Source organism: Eucalyptus grandis, chromosome 2, assembly GCF_016545825.1.
Source record: "Eucalyptus grandis isolate ANBG69807.140 chromosome 2, ASM1654582v1, whole genome shotgun sequence".
NCBI classification, from domain to species: domain Eukaryota; kingdom Viridiplantae; phylum Streptophyta; class Magnoliopsida; order Myrtales; family Myrtaceae; genus Eucalyptus; species Eucalyptus grandis.
Genome location: NC_052613.1, coordinates 51138556 through 51157017, shown reverse-complemented (window position 1 = coordinate 51157017; position 18462 = coordinate 51138556). Strand labels below are relative to the sequence as shown.

The 18462-nt window shown below is 39.3% G+C and overlaps 2 protein-coding genes across 2 annotated transcripts in view; both read left to right on the top strand.

Annotated features, from left to right (window-relative positions):
• The first annotated feature begins 549 nt into the window (after positions 1-549).
• LOC120290890 (disease resistance protein RPV1-like) overlaps positions 550-18462 on the top strand; it is a 47245-nt gene continuing 29332 nt past the window's right edge. The window contains exons 1-3 of the mRNA XM_039307628.1: positions 550-1081; positions 9016-10129; positions 10522-10932. Coding sequence (XP_039163562.1) covers positions 603-1081; positions 9016-10129; positions 10522-10932 — 2004 coding nt within the window. The 5' untranslated portion in view covers positions 550-602. The remainder of the gene's footprint in view (positions 1082-9015; positions 10130-10521; positions 10933-18462) is intronic.
• Positions 12623-13894, top strand: LOC104433581 (disease resistance protein RPS4B). The gene is made up of 2 exons (XM_010046379.3): positions 12623-13073; positions 13230-13894. The coding sequence occupies exons 1-2, from the start codon at positions 12675-12677 to the stop codon at positions 13731-13733; spliced, it is 903 nt and encodes a 300-aa protein (XP_010044681.3). The 5' UTR covers positions 12623-12674; the 3' UTR covers positions 13734-13894.

Sequence of the window (18462 nt, the reverse complement as noted above, 5' to 3'; positions counted from 1 at the left end):
TTTTTCAACTCTCTCCTTATTTTTAAAATTTAATTAAAATTAAAATTACAATACAAATCAGATTTGGAACAAAATAACATTATTTTAGCCTTATATATCGTGTTTTAATTAAGTCATCGTCACTTAAGATAGAGAAAATATTGAGAAATGTGATATCGGCATTTTTTGTTAAATAAGTTGGATGGAATTTAACAGGAGGTCTCTATTATATCAATTTGATAAATTTTATGAATTGATTATAATCTTTGTAAGTTTTATTATTTAATTGCATTTTCAAGATAAATTTTAAAAATTTTCTTTCGGTTGAAGTGGACTTGAAGATTTTGCAAAATAAAGGTAAGACGGGCCCACGTATTTCACGTCCAGGTGTGGTGCACCGTAGAACTCGCTTTTTTTTTTTTTTGAATAACCGTAGAACTCGCTTTGCTCGCATAATCTCGCACGAAAGGGAACAGCAACCCGTCCGTACGATGATGCTCATTGCTCTTTAGTCATCATCACGAACGAAGCACTTTAAAGTTTAAACTGCCATTAAAGATGGCCAGTGGCCCCAGCAATCGCCTCCTCTGTCGAGAGACCTCGCTAAAGCGAAGACAGCGACGATGGTGCTGGAAGATCCCGAAGAGGACGACGCCCTGTCCTCCTCTCGCTACCGCTACGACGTCTTCCTCAGCTTCCGCGACGCCGACACTAGCCCCGGCATCACCGATCGCCTCCACCGCGAGCTCGTGCTCAACGGCGTCCGCGCCTTCCGCAACGAGGAAGGCCCCGAGGGAGGGGAGGAGATAGCCCCGGGCCTCCTGGTCGCGATCGACGACTCGGCGGCCGCCGTGGCCGTCATCTCCGAGAACTACGCCGACTCGAGGTGGTGCCTGGAGGAGCTCGCGTGCATCGTCGAGCGCCGGAAGCTGTTGCTCCCGGTGTTCTACAATGTGGACCCCTCGCACGTGCGGAGGCAGGTGGGCCCGTTCCAGCCGGGTTTCCAGACGCACGAAGCGAATTACGGGGTGGAGAAGGTCGGCCGGTGGAGGAAGGCCATGGAGAAGGCTGGTGGAATCTCCGGCTGGGATTCGACGGTGAGGTGAGTAACTAATAACCACGCGATTGCCTCCTTCGCACTTACTCTGAGAGTTCATGATGAATACTGTGCTGCAGTTGCTGTGAACTAACGATTGGCGTTAAGAACTCTTATGATGGTGTTAGATATCGTTTTCTATTATCCTACGTATTTAGAATTTCCGTTTAGCATAGACGACGTGTCTCTGGAAAAAGGATAACTTTTAGGTGCACCCGATGCGTAATTATGTGAGCTAGGTAGACAAACGCTGCTTGTCTGAGTTCATTATGGTGGACGTAGAAGTTTGTGTTTTTTCACTAGTTTTAAGGGTGGGTTGATAAGAATGATGAAGTTCATCTTTCCCCTGTCCAAAATGAATAGCCGGTGTTCATTTCTAGTCATTTCATCAAATCGTATTCGGGGAAGTCAGAGATATTCGATCTATTTGAAAAATCCGCAACGAATTCCAAAGCCACCGCCGTCCCTTCCAGGCGCTCTGCAGAGGGCGACTCCGAGCAAGTCTCCTGTGTGGATTCGAAGAAACAAATCGAAATCGATGTGAGAGTTCGGAAAAGGGGGCATTCGATGAAGGAATAAAGAAAAGAAGCTGCGTTATAAGCGAGCTACCTTGGATTTGAATGGATCCTTAAAAGGCTCAAGGGGAAGAAATGGGCACGAGATTCGGCTTGAGGTAGGAGACCTTGCAATATCACTCCTGTATTCCCTCTCAATTGGGAAAGTAGACACTTAGTGGTGAAAGTAGACACTAAGTCAAGGTCTAAGCCTTGGCTACCATTCTCCCACACTTAGGAAGAGAAGGGGTGGATGAAAATCCCATTGCAAAACTGGCTACCTTCGGGCAAAGTCTCATTACTGACTGCCAGTTCTTGTACCCTGGTTATGAGACTTTGCCAAGGGTATCTTGCTTTGCAGTTGCTTTTGCAGTTGACATGGAGATTTGAAGAACTCCTATACAGACAAATAGAGCAAGATCGGCGCATGTTGTGCTGAGGAACATGCAATCTAAAGTATTCATGGGAAGTACTCCTCTGTCTCTTTAGTCTTCGCGTTGAGTTCGTCCTTCAAGCTTGCTGCTACTTCCATTGACTTCTTCGCTTCTCTGGCGCTGCCCACCGCAACTCCAGTCTCCCGCCGCTGAGAAATTCACTCTTTATTCTGTAATTGTTAAAAAGAGAAAAAGACACAAATGATTCCTGAATTTTAACCCAATATATAATATAGCCTATAAACTTTTAAATTGTTTAATATGATCCTTGAATTTTACTCCAATGTATAATATGACCCTTGAACTTTTAAAATTATTTAACATGACCTATGGACTTTTGGTACATGTTTAATTTAGTTCCCGAACTATATCAAATATTCAATGTTGTCTATGAACTTGAATTAATGAAAGGATGGTATTGAACTTTATACAATTCAAAGACTAAAATGAACATGTACCAAAAGTTTGAGAACCCTATTGAACAAATTAAAGTTTATGGGTCACATTGAGGAAAAAGTTCAAGAATTACATTAAACGAATTTAAAATTTAAGAACCACATTATACATTGGGCTAAAATTAGGGGTTATTTGTGTCATTTCCATTTTAATGTGCCTTGAATTTGGAGCTGGCGTGATTGCTTTAATTTATTGAGTAACAAGTCCAAGTGTCATTCTATGTAAATTTTTATTACTTGTCCTTGCTCCTCTCGTGCTTTATCTTTTCTTTGGCTTAGTTGCAAGAGTGATCGAATATATATACATTTCGTACCAAATAGTGACAAGATGAACTTATTGTACAAATGATTCCTCATACTATAATCTAATATAATAAACTTGTTATATACATTCCGATGAATAGGATCTAATAATACACACCTAGATATGTTGAAAGTCATGATTTTTGCGAGATTTAGGTTTAGTTGGAATCGCGATATTCATTTAGTATAGAACAATGCTTAGATTTCTTTTGAAAAAAGAATATTAAAGTCAGGCGATATTCATTTAGTATAGAACAATGCTTAGATTTCTTTTGAAAAAAGAATATTAAAGTCAGCGGTTGCCACTCGGCCGCACTGGTCATGCTAGGCTTGACACAGTATTGTGCCAGGCCTAGGCATGAGATTTTCCCGTGCCGAGCACGTTTTTTATTTATTATTAAAATAAAATTTTAATGAGATTTTTCTAATATAAAAAATAATTAAAGAATAACCAAGGAGAATCGATGAAAAACACTCACCCAATTAAACACGGATAAAGTGCAGGTACCTTTTCAAATAATTTGAAAAAAAAAATAACATATACAAATTCCCTAATAAGGATTACACACATATTACGCTATAGAGAATGTCTAATAAATTTGACAACTTCGATATTGTGTCCCTTAATGATGCGGATGATAAAGTGTCGTCGTTGTGCTCTTGTTCATGTTGGCTACTTTTGGTCGGACTCAATTCTTGCAATTATCATCATACCTGCAGACAGCCGTTTCTACAACTTTCGCAATCAAGCTACCCCTGTTGTCTTCTATGATCCACTGGAATGTCCTTCACTTATTGAATGTTGTTCTCCATCTAGCCAGCTTTGCAATTACTTGGGGGATTTTTCCGGGGAAGGTTCTTGACAAGGACTGGCGTAAAGCGTTTGCCCTTGCAATTCCTCCCAACCATCGAGTCGCTGTGTTTCATCATCATTGAATTTGGCTTGCTGATGGGGTAGAGTGGGCACGTATGTGTTGTCGCGTGGAATTCACTAAATTCACTAAATAAGTCTCACAATAATTATATGATAAAATCTAGATTGAGTTGGGACGATCGGAAATTATTATTGTTATTGCTCCCCATTGTGATATTTAAGAACACGATCAGATCGCTGTAAGGAGAAAGGAGTTCAGTGAAATTGGGGAAAAGTATTAAATTTTTTTAAAATATATTGCATTGGTATGAATTCATTCTTAAATCATTTAATTGGATTAATGTAGTCATAAATCTTTTTACATTGATACCAATTTAATCCGTGTAATTAATTTAGGTTAAAAATTGCTAACATGAACGTCAACCGTCTTATATGACATAGTTGCAGCTAATATGAACATTTTAAAAATAAATAATTATTTTTAATTTTTTATTAAAATTTTCCGTTCTCTCTCTCTCCAATGGCCGTCGAGCACCAGGCAAGGGTCGTTGGAGCTCACTAGCCAGTTAGCGAGGGTCGCAGCCAAACTAATAAATCTATGTCACATTTACTTTAAATTATCCACAGAAGATATGATCGCACCGCGTTTACCATAAATTGTAGTGAATGTAGGATTTTTTAGGGAAAATGTAGCATAAGTATTATAAGAACGAGGGGATCTATACTTAGAGTTATAGAAAATCAAGTTGTTGCAGTAAAAATGTGCTATTCCATAATAGGTGAACCTCTAGTTCAAGCTTTCTAGGGATTGCCTTTTGATTGCAAACTGCCTAGAAATTTAGTTCGGAGCATAGAGATGCTCGAGGATGTTAGGATGATAATATTTTTAACTAACCGAGCCGCATTTCTTAGAGAATTCTACCAGGCTGAAGAGGAAGTGTTTAGAAAGACATGAGAGGATTTTCACAAGTACACATTTTATTTCAAGGGACCCTACTCAAAACATCACATCCTTCTTGCCTTTTAAGGCTCCAAGAGGTTACAAAGACTGTCTGGAAAGAAAACACAAGCTCTAGGAATCTCGGTGGAGAATTATTTTGAACATTCATTATGAACAGTGATTTCCCTAATCTATTGTTACAATACTGCTACAGTGATCTGTGTTACAGTAACTTTTTGACAAATCTATTTCCCATCTCGGGAGTTATAGCCTGAACTATTTGAGCTGTGGTGCGCAAGTTGTTCTTCTATGTAGCATTGCTCAAGAAGACCAATGTCAGGAGCAAGATGATTGTTTGGGCTGCGAGCATATCTTTTAGGGTGTCCAACATACCTAGACCACTTGAAAAGGATTCTTCCTCATGAATCCTAGAGGGTCTTGGAGTGTCGGTAGTCATTCTTTCAAGCATCACCGGTTGAGGCCAGTTGGATGTTTGGACATAATGGGAGGTGGCATTGGGGTCTAACCTAAAGGATGAGGACAAAAGTCCTTGACATAGGGTTTTGAGAGAGAGGCCTCCTCATTATTGAGCATAGGATTCCTGAGAGGACTATGCAAGATCGTCTATGTCTGCCATTTTTTACTCTTGTGATTAAGGCGTCCTTGCCCAATTTTGTACTTGAATTCTTCAAGTACTTATTTGGCTTCAGGTGCAAATCCGAAGTAGTCCCATGGGACAAATGTTGCATAATCCCATACTTCTTTAGGAATGGTTTGGTTTTCTTAACATAAGACTCTCTGGAGTTCTTTGTAATTATATTTAATAAATCCGACGTAATTAGGAAATGACTTGTAAATACTAGCTTCCTGAAGATGTGGTTTAAGGTTTGTAGGCTACGATTCCTACTCCTTCTAGAGAGTATTGGTGATGGTGCCATTATTTCGTATGAAGTCCATGGTTGTTGGAAAAACACAATGGTATGTGTTTCCGGTTCTACTTGAGCAGTTCTCAATTCTTATAAAAAGAAGTGTTTCCAGTAAGTTAGAAGATAAAACTAGTTGAATACAGTCAAAAGATTTTTGTTACTTTTATTTTCATTGTTACGACTAAGCGCAATTAGCCTAGTTACCTTAAAAATGAATTTTCTGGTGGGAAACTTGATAGTTATTAAATATTTATTAATTAAGTACCATAACAACCATCGAAATTTTTTAGAAAAAATCATATTCCTTCTAGATTAATAAATGTATGAATGGATATGTGGGGTTGAATCCGAATGAGCCTCCATATAACCTGAAGAGATTTGTATAACATTGTCACATGAGGCTGTCAAGACTTTCAGTGAGCTTATCATTTTGGATTTACTCAAATCTCATGGGGGTATTCCAGGCTTGCCTTAGAATGTACATGTTAATCTCTACTGTTGATGCCTTTGGCCTGGAAAGAAAATCATTGAGCACATTTTTCTTGCCTGCAATGTATTTGGTTTCGAAAAAGTATTTTGAAAATCACTTATCCCACCGAAGCAACTAGGAATGAGAAATCTGCTTTTGCTTGAATTTGATCATATAGGGAAAATATGCCATATCCAATTCTATTAGTAAATGATGATCAACAAGATGGAACTCAAAACTTTTTTATTTCATTTTTTACTACTAATATCTCATTGAAAGTAAAATGATAATGCATTTTAGCCTAGGAAAACTTTTCACTTTTGTAAGCGCAAATGTGTCGTTTACCATCAATTTCTTCAAATAATATGGCTGCCTAGTATTCATTACTATATTGGTCTGGAGGACTCTCTTCCCAATAAATGATATTTGCAATGGGAGAAGAGTCTGCATGACTTTTTTTAATTTTGCAACTGCTTTGGTTTGATTTTTACCCTATGGTGAAGGATTTTTCTTCAATATCAATTGCAATGGAATCAGCAGTTAAAATTTTTGAGATAATTAATTATCTAAAGAAATTGCTAGACTTGTTTCACAATTAAATCCTTTTTTGGAAATTTCAATCATTCTTTAGGGATATGTGGACATGAATAGTATATACCCTTCTTAACCAAAAAAAATAGTATATACCCTTGTTGAGGCGTATGCCTAGGAAATCAATTTTCATTTGGACAATGTGTATCTCTTTTTTAGAGAGCATGATTTCATAATTCTTTGTAATATCTACAAATTGCTCAAAAAGTCAGCAATGAAGTTCTTCATCAGAACTATAAAGTACTATGTTATTAATATAAATCGCTGTGCTATGCAAGATTGGCTAAAAAATGCGACACAGCCTTTTAGAACAAGGAATAGGCTACTGTAAGATTAAAAGGAAAATGTGGCACAAGTATGCTAGTTTGGGATTTTTTTTTTTATGAAGAAAAAATTAGTTTTGGGCAATTATAGCACATATGTATTAGTCTGAAGTGGTGGGTGGTATCAGTCCTATTTTAATTTGATTTGAAAAAGAATACTTCCATTCAAGTGCATGCTTATAATTTACCTATTACTTAGTTTATACTAATTTTGCATACCAATTTTTGTGTAACTAACATTACTAAATAAATTAACACAATGATGAGATGATGATGATATGTAGTTAATTCTGTTTGTTGGTATACATACTACTTAATGATAAAAAAGAAGGGACCACTAGAAGTTCTTAAAGTTGTTGTGAAAGTGCAATTGACTCTAAAACTTATCAAATTGGTGCAATCAGGTCATTTTGTTAACATCGTCAATTTGACTGATGGAAAATGGTAATGTGGGACTTTTAAATTAATTGTGATTTCCTATGTGGTATTTTTAAATTATTTTTATTAAATTCATATTTAAATTAGATTAAAAACTACAAAAGAAAACCTAAATTTTGATTAAAAAAATTGAGAGAGAGAGAGAGAGAGAGAGGATGGAGGGCTAGCTGGTGGAGCTTAGAAGGGATGGAAGGGATGGCAAAGCGTAGCCAGCCAGGCGAGGGTTGGCAACTCTCGCCAAGCCTGGGTGAGGGCATCTAGATCTGGTGAGCAACGCTCGCCTTAGGTGAGGCCTCGCCAATACTTGCTGAGGCTTGAATGCCGACCCTCATGGGGGCAGGCAATGCCTCACCTTGGCCGAGCGAGAGTCGACCACCCCTGTTAAGGGCCAGCAAAGGTTGCCGACCCTTCTAGTGATGGGCATTGGGTGGCGGTGAAGCTCCATCGGCTAGCCCTCCATTTCTTTTTATTTTTTTATTTATTTTTTCTAATTTTTTTTATCATATTTAACATTTTATTTTTTTAGTTTTTAATCTATTTTAAATAATAATTGATGAAAAATAATTAAAAATACCATGAAGGAAATAAAAATTAATTTAAAAATGCCACATTAGCATTTTCAATTAGTCAAATTGATGGCATTGATGGAAAGATTTGATTGCACTAATTTGACAAGTTGTAGGATTTAATTGTATTTTTTTTTTATAAGTTTTAGAACTCAATTGTACTTTTGCGATAAGTTTTAGGACTTCCAATGAACATATCCCTAAAAAGAATGAACACATGTATAAGCTCCATGCGATTAATGGTAAAAATAATCTAAAAATTGGCTACAAGGTGTAACGTCACCACAGAAGAGGAGTTGAAGTTCTCATAGGAGCTTTGGTAGCCTATCGGTTTGATTTACATGGACGGCGGGATCCATGGATGTGTTTTTTTTTTCAACATGCTGATGCTTGCACATCTTTTGTCCCCAATTGGTACAATATATTTTTCTTGCTCTATACCTGGCAATATTCTCTTGCTGTTTATAACCAAGCGATCTCCATATTCGAATGAAGACCCAAATAAAGCCTTTTAAAAACTTGCTTATATTCATCAGTATACATACTACATTAACAATAAAAAGAATGAGCACTTGCATAAGCTCCGAGCCATTAACGGCAAAAAGAACTAAAAATTGGACCAAAATATCACTCCATCAAATTTCCGGAACGAAACACAAGATTATAAGTGCCTTGTTTCAACTCTATAGTCAATTAACTTTGCATATAGATGATGTCTACAGTCTGTAACCTACTAATCAGTTGGAACTGCATATGGTTAATCACTCAAGACACGTATAAAAGAAGACCTCGCTTTCCCAGCGTATAGATGAAAATCTTTTGTATTCTAAGGTATGGAAAATGGAACATGACTCATCGACATCCTTGATACAGAAGTTGGCAGCTACGTATTCAATTTCTAAATCAATGCTTGGGCATTCAAAAAATCGTTTTAGAAGATTATTTCATAAATTGCTGACCGCGAGTGAATGTTTAAATAAGCGAGCAAGCAACTTGGAATTCGCCACAATTCCATTGTCTAAGTTAATCCTCGACTCCACTTTACATGGTGATCACGTTTATGACAGGGATGAAGCGGAGCTAATCCAATCTCTAGTGAAGAGAATCTTGACTAAGTTAAAGAACACGCCCTTAGGAGTGGCCAAGTATCCCGTTGGACTCGAACGTCGCTGTGAAGAGCTGAAGAGTATCGTGGACGTTAATTCGAAGGGTGTCCTGATCTTGGGGTTCCATGGAATGGGAGGAATCGGCAAGACAACCCTTGCCAAGGCTCTCTACAACAAGCTTGTGGTTCACTTCCGATGCCGCAGCTTTGTTCCAAAGATAAGAGAGGCTTCCCAGATGGAAGGGGGCCTAGAATCTCTCCAAGCCAAACTAATCAATGATCTTACCTCCAGTAAAGAGTCAGGACAGCGAATCAAAGACGTTGGAGCCGGCATTGATGTGATAAAAAGTCTAGCATTCGAGAAACCCGTTTTCATTGTGCTTGATGATGTGGACCACATAAGGCAACTTGAGGCACTGGCCGGTAGTCGAGATTGGTTCTACGAAGGAACTCGAATCATCGTGACCACACGAGACCAAAGGGTCCTCACGGAGAGCATAGTGAATGTGTTTTATGAGGCGAAGGAGTTGACTTCCCCAGAAGCACTTCAGCTGTTCAGTTTCCATGCCTTCGGAAGGGACCGACCGAATAATAGTTTAAAGGGCGTGGCAGAGGAAATTGTGGCTCTCACGGGGGGACTCCCGCTGGCTCTGGAAGTATTTGGATCCTTCTTGTATGACAAGAGGAGGGCAGAGGAATGGCAAGATGCATTGCAGAAGCTGAGATGGATTCGACCCCAATGTTTGCAAGATGTTCTTATGATAAGCTTTAATGCACTTGATGACCAAGAGAAGTGCATTTTCCTCGATGTCGCATGCTTCTTCATTCAGATGAAGATGACGAGAGAAGATGCTATATATGTGTTTAGGGGTTGTGGTCTAAATGCTGAGATAACAATCAAGGTCCTAACAGCGAAATCGCTCCTTAAAATCATTGAGGATGGCATCTTGTGGATGCATGACCAAATAAGAGACATGGGAAGAGAGATCGTTCAGAGAGAAAACTATGATCACCCTAGTATGCGCAGCAGATTATGGGACCGCAATGAAATCCTCACGGTTCTGAAGAACAAGAAGGTAGGGAAGACTGTTTTCCAATCTTGACTTGTACAGATGAATTGCTTAAACCTCAGGAGCATTGATCTGTCACAAACTTCTATTGTGGTTGATCCAAAAATCTTCTTAAAGTAGATTGATAGCTGATGCAGCCTTAGTTTGATAGTTGTTTCTTCTCATATATATGTTTATTAATTGTCCAACAAACATGCTACAAGTAATTTTGAGTCGACAGGTTGGCAATGACGAAATTTTTCTTTAAAATCTCACAAGATGAGGTTTTTAAGCTTTTATATCTATCGAATACTTGCGTCGCTCCTTATTCACAAATTAATATATGCATTTCGGCCTTCCCTTTTTGAGAACTTGATTTGATTTCATATCTGAAATGCTTTTATGTCAAATGGTCACAGGGAACAAGAAATATTCTGGGAATTGCATTGGACATGGGAAAAAGGGAGGAGATAAGCATTACAGATGGACTAAGACATAACTTCATTTTGCACCGCTCTTTTCAGTCAGCATTTGCATACTTCATAGAAATGTGCAAGAAATGTTTTCCCTGGAAGCAAGACAATGAGGAGGTGGTGACTCTGCAAACTACTTGTTTTACACAGATGGTCGACCTTAGGCTGCTTCAAATCAATCATGTGGCACTGGATGGAGGTTTCGAGCATATTCCGGCAGAATTGAAGTGGCTTCAGTGGAAAGGGTGCCCTCTGAAGACATTTCCTTTCGACAGTTACCCTCAAGATCTTGGAGTCCTTGACCTCTCGGAAAGCAAAATCACTAGTATGCGGGAAAGGAGACATTCTATGAAACAGGTACGTTATGCGAAAACATCATGACTTGTAGATGATTCTACTTCAGTGCTGCCTAGACCTTAGCAGCAGTCAACTATTTTGATGTGATGAGAGTATGTAGCACTGGAGTCAACATCTGGCCTCGTGATAATGAATACCAAAGTACCTTCTATAAAAGATTTGTGGATAATCGATGAGAAGGTTATATCATTTGGGCTGAACTCAAGACTTTTTCCTGGTTTATTAATCTTTGTAGAATAGGTACAGAAGGAGACAAACCCTTTGACACGGGTGTGCTTCTTGTCCTGTCTTCCTTCTTTGAACAGCTTCAAGAAATCCATTAAGTTAACTCGCCGGCAAAAGAACTGAATTATGCTCCTAGAATTCCATCTGTCAGCCTGGCATTTCCATCCATAAAGATACCAATTGCTTCTACCGCTTGCTTCTTGACTCTTTTCTTGCACTTGTACATAAGCAATTTATGCCTATGCTCCTCTACTTTCCATCTTTGCCCTTTATTTTTGTCAAAAGTTTGTTTCCCTCAATGTTCTCTACCATAATTATTTTGCTTCTAAAATACTCTTGTTGACAGTTGGCTAAGAAATTGTTGGTCATGGATCTCCGTGATTGCTACGACCTTAGTGATATCCCCGATTTATCTGGGTTTGATATGTTGGAGAAACTGATTCTTGTGCATTGCAAAGGACTTCTGAAGATTCATAAGTCAGTCGGTGACCTGACCAAGTTAAAATATTTGAATCTAAGTGACTGCTCCAATCTTTTGGCATTCCCGAGTCATGTCTCTGGATTGAAATGTCTCGAAACGCTTGTCCTCTCTGGTTGTTCAAAGCTCAAGGAACTGCCGACAGACCTTGGTGGCATGAGATCTTTGAAGGAGCTTTTCATTGATTACACAGCGATAGCACAACTTCCTCAGTCAATCTTTCGTCTCACAAAATTAGAGAATTCCAGTTTAAAAGATTGCAGTGCAATGGAACAACTTCCTGATTGCATAGGAGAACTGGGTTCTCTAAAGAACATTGCTCTTGATGGTTCGGCAATCAAAGGACTTCCTAATTCAATAGAGTCTTGGACAGAACTTGAGAGACTAACTCTTGTGCTGTGCAGATCAGTCACGTCACTTCCTGATACGATTGGGAATCTCAGATCATTGACACATCTTTTCCTTGGTTGCAGTTCGCTGACACAGCTACCTGCTTCTGTGGGTCACTTATCCCGGTTAAAAGACCTGTCCCTCAATCGTTGTAAACATCTAAGCCAATTGCCTAACACAATTGGTGGCTTGTCATCTTTGGGTTTGTTAGATTTAGCAGGAACAGGAATTGAAGAACTTCCTAGTCAGGTTGGGGCTCTGAGCATGCTTGAAAAACTTCGGATGACATCGTGCCGTTCACTTAAAACATTACCAGAGTCCATTGGAAATATGTCGAGCCTCACCAATCTGTGCTTGTATAACACCATGACAACAACACTGCCAGAGTCCATAGGAATGCTTGAAAGGCTTCCCACCCTAAGACTAAGTCAATGCACACAACTCAAGCAACTACCTGCTTCACTTGGGAAGTTGAAAATGTCTGGTTTACTTTGTAATGCCAGATACTGGTGTCACAGAATTACCCCTGGAATTTGGGATGCTCACAAGCCTGACATCATTGATAATGAGAAAAGAGCTGAATAGAGAACAGCCTCTAAAACATATCGTTCTTCCAGAGTCCTTTGCAAATCTCTGTTCATTGAAAGAGATGGATGCTCATGCTTGGGGATTTTCAGGAAGTATCTCTGATAATTTTGAAAGGTTGTCGTCCTTGGAGGAATTGAATTTGGGTCGGAACAATTTTTCTAGCTTGCCATCCAGTCTGAGGGGCCTTGTGCTTCTAAAAAAGTTCGATTTGTCTCATTGTAACAAGCTCATATATCTGCCTCCACTTCCCTCAAGCTTGATTGAGTTGAATATGGCAAACTGTACTGCATTGGAGCGTATATATGACTTGACAAATGTGGAAGGTTTAAAGGAGCTGAATTTTACCAGTTGCAGCAATTTAGTTGACATCCCCGGTCTCCAGGTATTGAAGTCTCTAAGAAGTCTATTTTTGGGTGGTTGCAAAGCGTGCTTGCCAGCAGTGAGGAGAAGAATTGGAAAGGTGAAAAGACAACTCATAGCTCCCACTTTGAGAGATTATTTTAGTGAAGCAAAAGATAATTGAAGATCAGTTCTCAGTTTTTCTCCCTTTGTTTAGTATGTTCAATTATGAATGCAGAAAATTTGACCTTAAATGTGGTTTTCATGGAAAATTCAGGTTGCTTTAAAGCATTTGTACCACTTGAGTGTCCCTGGGAGCGAGATTCCACGATGGTTTTCTCAGGAAATTTCTCATTTTTCTGCTCCAAAGAACCGCGAGATTAGAGGAATAATTTTTGCTGCTGTTGTCTCTCTGGACAGTGTACACCCGGGAAACATTCTACTGCCAGAAGTCGTGGGCATTAAAGGAAGGCTTCTCAGGCTTGAAGTTCCAGTACACACCACGGTGTTTAACCTGATGGGGGTCCCCGACACAAGTGAGGACCAGCTTTACTTGATTAGATTTCCGGAATTCAAGCCAATGGTTCGGATGTTAAAAGAAGGAGACAGGATAGATATAGTGCTGCGAGACCCGCCCTACTTTCCTGGGCTCTCACTGAAAAAGCGCGGGATATATCTGGTTTTCGAGAACGATGATGATTATGATGGTAATGAAGAATGGTTAGAGGAATCCCAGAAGTCAGTGTCTCAGAAACTGGCCAAGTTCCTCAGCTCCTTGTGAAATATATTTTTCTTTATCCTCATAATGAAGTGACAAAAAGCTACTCTAAACTTCTACTTTAGAAACTCTTTCATCACTCAACCACTTCACAACATGCCTCTTTCGGCGATATCAGGTCAGGGTTCATTCCTATAATAAAAGGACTTGTGTATATAAGGTGATGATACACCTTTTCTTGCAAACAGCTTTCGCCAACAGAAAAGAATATGACACAGCTCCGAAAGATATTTTCTGCCTTTCTCTTGCGTAAGACCAAATGATTAAGCACCAAGCCGCAAGTACTTACGCAAGGAGTCTATAATTACTTCTGGGTTTGAAGAGGATCATAAGAAAATAATTTAGAAGTTTGGATCACTTTTGAAAACTTGAGAAAATGTTCCTACTTCAACTAATGAGGTACTTTCAACAATCACGCTTTCAGCAATTCCTAATAGCCATCCAACTTTTTTGACTGAGGCTCGGTTGGTTTGTCATCCTCAAACAACTTAGGGATGCAACCAGCGATGGCTCCCAGAGTAGTGCCCAAAATAAACTAACAGATTTCCCACTCATCCAGACAAAAAGCAACCTGGGGAATTAATGAAATATAACAAAGGAATTCCTTATTGCCGCCAACCAAGCAATGGCAATGCAAGAAATGAGCAGCGAGCCGGTTGTGAATAAAAGGTGAGCCACCGTTATGAAGAAAAGCTTTGACAAGAAACAACGAACAGGAAGACATAACAAGACGTTTCCTGAAAAGCACGCGAGACTCCACGGTTTGGCAACCATAAATGCACGTACAGAATGAACGTGAGCAGTATTCCTACCGCTCTGAAACAAGCGATACTCTGCATCTGGATTGAGTCTGAAAGTCTGGTTTCATTGCATCCCTCCCTTTGCTTCTTGTTCAGGGATGTGTACGACCCTTTGTCGACAAGAGCAATTTTGAAAGAGAGAACCCCACAGATCGTAAGTTTGCGATTCTTTATAATAATAAACTCAAACAGTCTAAAAATTTCATTTCGCAGTAGTAATAAAAGGAAAAATGTACATCCGAGCTAGTAACTAAGCAATGCACGGACACCCATTTGCTTTAATTTTTGGTATTAAATTTTGGTATTCTAGAATAGAATCGAAACTTTCTGTGATCTAAGCAATTGTAATTTAGTAATAATATAAGTTGGAATATCGATAACCAAATTGGAAATATCAAAATGTCTCCAATTTCATGAGTTCAAACTCCAACCGATAAAAAGAAAAAAGAATCACCGGCCGCGGTGGCTCCGCTGGTAAGTCTTCCCCACCGTGGGGGGACCCACTGACCCCTTCTAGGAGGGAAAGGGTTCGACTCACCGCGGAGACGCTTGGAGTCTTACCCATTCCACGAGGGTGGTGGGTCGTCCCGTGGGGCCCCAGGGTTTACCCCCCGTCACCCCGGGCCTACCGAGGCTGCCCGTGTTGGTACAGTGCGCGGGTTCCTTGGGTCATCAGAAAAAAAAAAAAATCTGAAGAAAAAGAAGAAAATGTAGGTAATTCAATTATTAGATGGCTACGGCAAAAAAAAAATAAAAAAATTGTTAGATGGCAAATGGAAATGAACTAAAGAGTTTCTCATCAGATTGTCAAACTTCAATCTTAATCGCCTGATTGGGTGATGCACATTAATTGGAATTCAATCATCTTTTTGGCGAAAGAGAGGTTCCCAAATTTATTATTGAGAAAAATCACTTGCTTACTTAGCCAAAAAATATTTATTTTTCAAAACACTATTCTCAACACCACCAAAAACGTCCTCGGAAATTGCAAACTTTTGATCACTTAATAAGTATATGGAGGTATATTTGCTTATAATGGTAAAAGTCACCCTAAGAGTAAACGAGTAAAATCATATTGAACATGTTGTTAAGAAAGATGTGATTCTTTGGTAAGTGAAGTTAACCAACAGAAGGAAGAGAACCTTGTTATTAGAGCGTGTTTTCGATGTAATTGAAAGGTAAGAATATTGTGAGAATAGAATATCTAGGTCTTGAGCTCCACCTAGGAGAACAAAGATAGGATAACGGGAGAAGCAAGGTAGACAGGAGAAGAAAGCAAGCAAAAGAGAAAAGCGATGCTTTATTGTTTTCCTTGATAGTTTGGAGAAGGGATATGTCCAATGTAAATCCTAAAGTAAAATGGAATCCAAAAGTTTTCAAAAATTGTAATTTAGTACTAAAACTTTTTAAATTGGTACAATCGAATTCTTCCGTTAACATAATCAATTTTTCTAATGGGAAATATTGAGGTGATATTTTTAAATTAATTTATTCTTATCTTATTTAAATAATTTTAAAAAATAAAAAAATTGGGGAAAAAAAAATAAACAAAGGGTAAGGACTCGCGGCTGGGTGCTATCGCTACCATTGCCCATCATTGGCTCTGAGTGAGGCTCACCTAGACTAGGTCAAGGGCACCCAAATCTGGGTGACGCTGGCCCTTCTCTAGGGTTGGCGACCATCGCCTACCTTAGGCGAGGCCTCACCAATGATTGTTGCTAGGCCCAAGTGATGCCTTGCCAACCCCTCTAGCAATGGGCAGCAGCAACGATAGCCCCTAGCCCCCTATGGTGTGTCCCTAACCTACTTTTTTTCCATTTTTTATAATTATTTTAGATTTTTTTCTGTTTTTAGTATTGTTTAAATAAGATTTAAAGGAAAAAGTAATAAAAAGTCTTGTGTAGGAGAGAAATTAATTTTAAAATGTCAACTCATCATTCTCCATTAAATAATTTGACGATGTTAATGAAAAGACTCAATTACACTAATTTAATAGGTTTTAAGATTTAATTACATTATTTGAAAATTTTAGGATTTAGTTGTACTCTTGGCACAAATTTTTAAGCTTGTAATGCATATATCCCTTTAAATGATCTCTTCGCCGAATCGAGCTTGCGTCCACCGTTGATTTTGTGCACTTCACGCGTCCCTAAAGTTGGGTCCCATCAAATAAATGATTATCAGGAATTCGGTGGATAGAGTTACCCATTAGTCGAAAAAGAAAGACATGAAACCCATCTTTGTTGAACTTAGCATTAAACAATCTAGTGTAGATGAATGCGCACATGTGGAAATATTGAAATTTAGATATTGAACAAATAAGACAAACATGTTCAAGCATCCTCGAGTATGTATTTTTTGGGATAAGTGTATTAAAAATCATATTATAAACTATCATAAAAGTGTAATTGAACTTAAAACTTACAAAAAGTGCAAAAAGTTATAGGATTTGTCAAATATGCAAATGAATTATTTTGTCAATTCCATCCAACTTATTGCGTAACTTTTTTTATCATGAAAAAAAAAAATCATTTTGATCCAAAATTGATTTTTAATATAAATTTTATTTAAGTTAAATTAAAAATAAGATATATTATAAATAAACAAAAAAGGAGAGAGAATCTCCAGTCATGCCCCCACCATCGCCTGCCTTTCCAAGCGATGGTTGGGCAATGACAGCCAGGGGTGCAAGTTTCTCAACTCTCTCCTTATTTTTAAAATTTAATTTGAATACAAATAATAATAAAAATATTGAAAGAAAAAGATCTTGCCACTTAAAATAGAGAAAATATTGAAAAAAATCATGTCAGCATTTTTGGTTAATGGTGGAATTAATAAGAGGGCTCTATTATATTAATTTGATAAATTTTATGATTTAATTTTTTTGATAAATTTTAATGTTTTAATTGTGTTTCCATGATAAATTTTAAAATTTTTCTTTTGATTGAAGTGGACTTGAATATTTTTGAATAAAAAGTTAAGACAGGCCACATACTTCACTTCGGAGTTAGTAGAAATCGCTATGCTCGCCATGTACACGCGCCAAAGGGAACAGGAACCGTCCGTACGAGCATCGCTACGAAGCGCCTTATACCGTTTTTAAAGCTGGCCGGTAGCCTCTGCAATCGCCTCCTCTGTCAAGAGACCTCGCGAAAGCGAAGACAGCGACGATGGTGCTGGAAGATCCCGAAGAGGACGACGCCCTGTCCTCCTCCCGCTATCGCTACGACGTCTTCCTCAGCTTCCGCGGCGCCGACACGCGCCACGGCGTCACCGATCGCCTCTATCGCGAGCTCGTGCTCAGCGGCGTCCGCGCCTTCCGCGACGAGGAAGGCCTCGAGAGAGGGGAGGAGATATCGTCGGGACTCATGGAGGGGATCGACGACTCGGCGGCCGCCGTGGCCGTCATCTCCGAGAACTACGCCGAGTCGAGGTGGTGCCTGGAGGAGCTCGCGTACATCGTCGAGCGCCGGAAGCTGTTGCTCCCGGTGTTCTACAACGTGGACCCCTCGAACGTGCGGAGGCAGGCTGGCCCGTTCGAGCGGGGTTCCAGACGCTCAAAGGGAAGATACGGGGCGGAGAAGGTCGACCGTGGAGGAAGGCCATGGAGAAGGCTGGTGGAATCTCCGGCTGGGATTCGAGGGGCAGGTGAGTAATCATAACCGCACGATTGTCTCCTTCGTACTTACTCCGAAAGTTCATGATGAATACGGTTTAGAATCAGCAGTCGATTGAACTTAAACCCTTCTTCTTCTTCTTCTTCCATCTTTGATCGGTTGCTCCTGATCTGAACTCGGAAACTGTGCTGCAGTTGCTGTTCATTTCTAGTCATTTCATCAAAACCGTATTCGGGGAAGTCAGACATACTCGATCTATTTAAAAAGTTTTAAATGTCCGTAATGAATTCCAAAGCCTCCGTCCCTTCTGGGCGC

What these genes read in the sequence shown, in the direction of transcription:
- LOC104433581 (XM_010046379.3), top strand. Translation starts at nt 12,675, where the DNA reads ATGGATGCTCATGCTTGGGGATTTTCAGGAAGTATCTCTGATAATTTT. An exon ending in TGAGGAGAAGAATTGGAAAG is followed by an intron (nt 13,074 to 13,229) that starts GTGAAAAGACAA and finishes TGGAAAATTCAG; the next exon opens with GTTGCTTTAAAGCATTTGTA.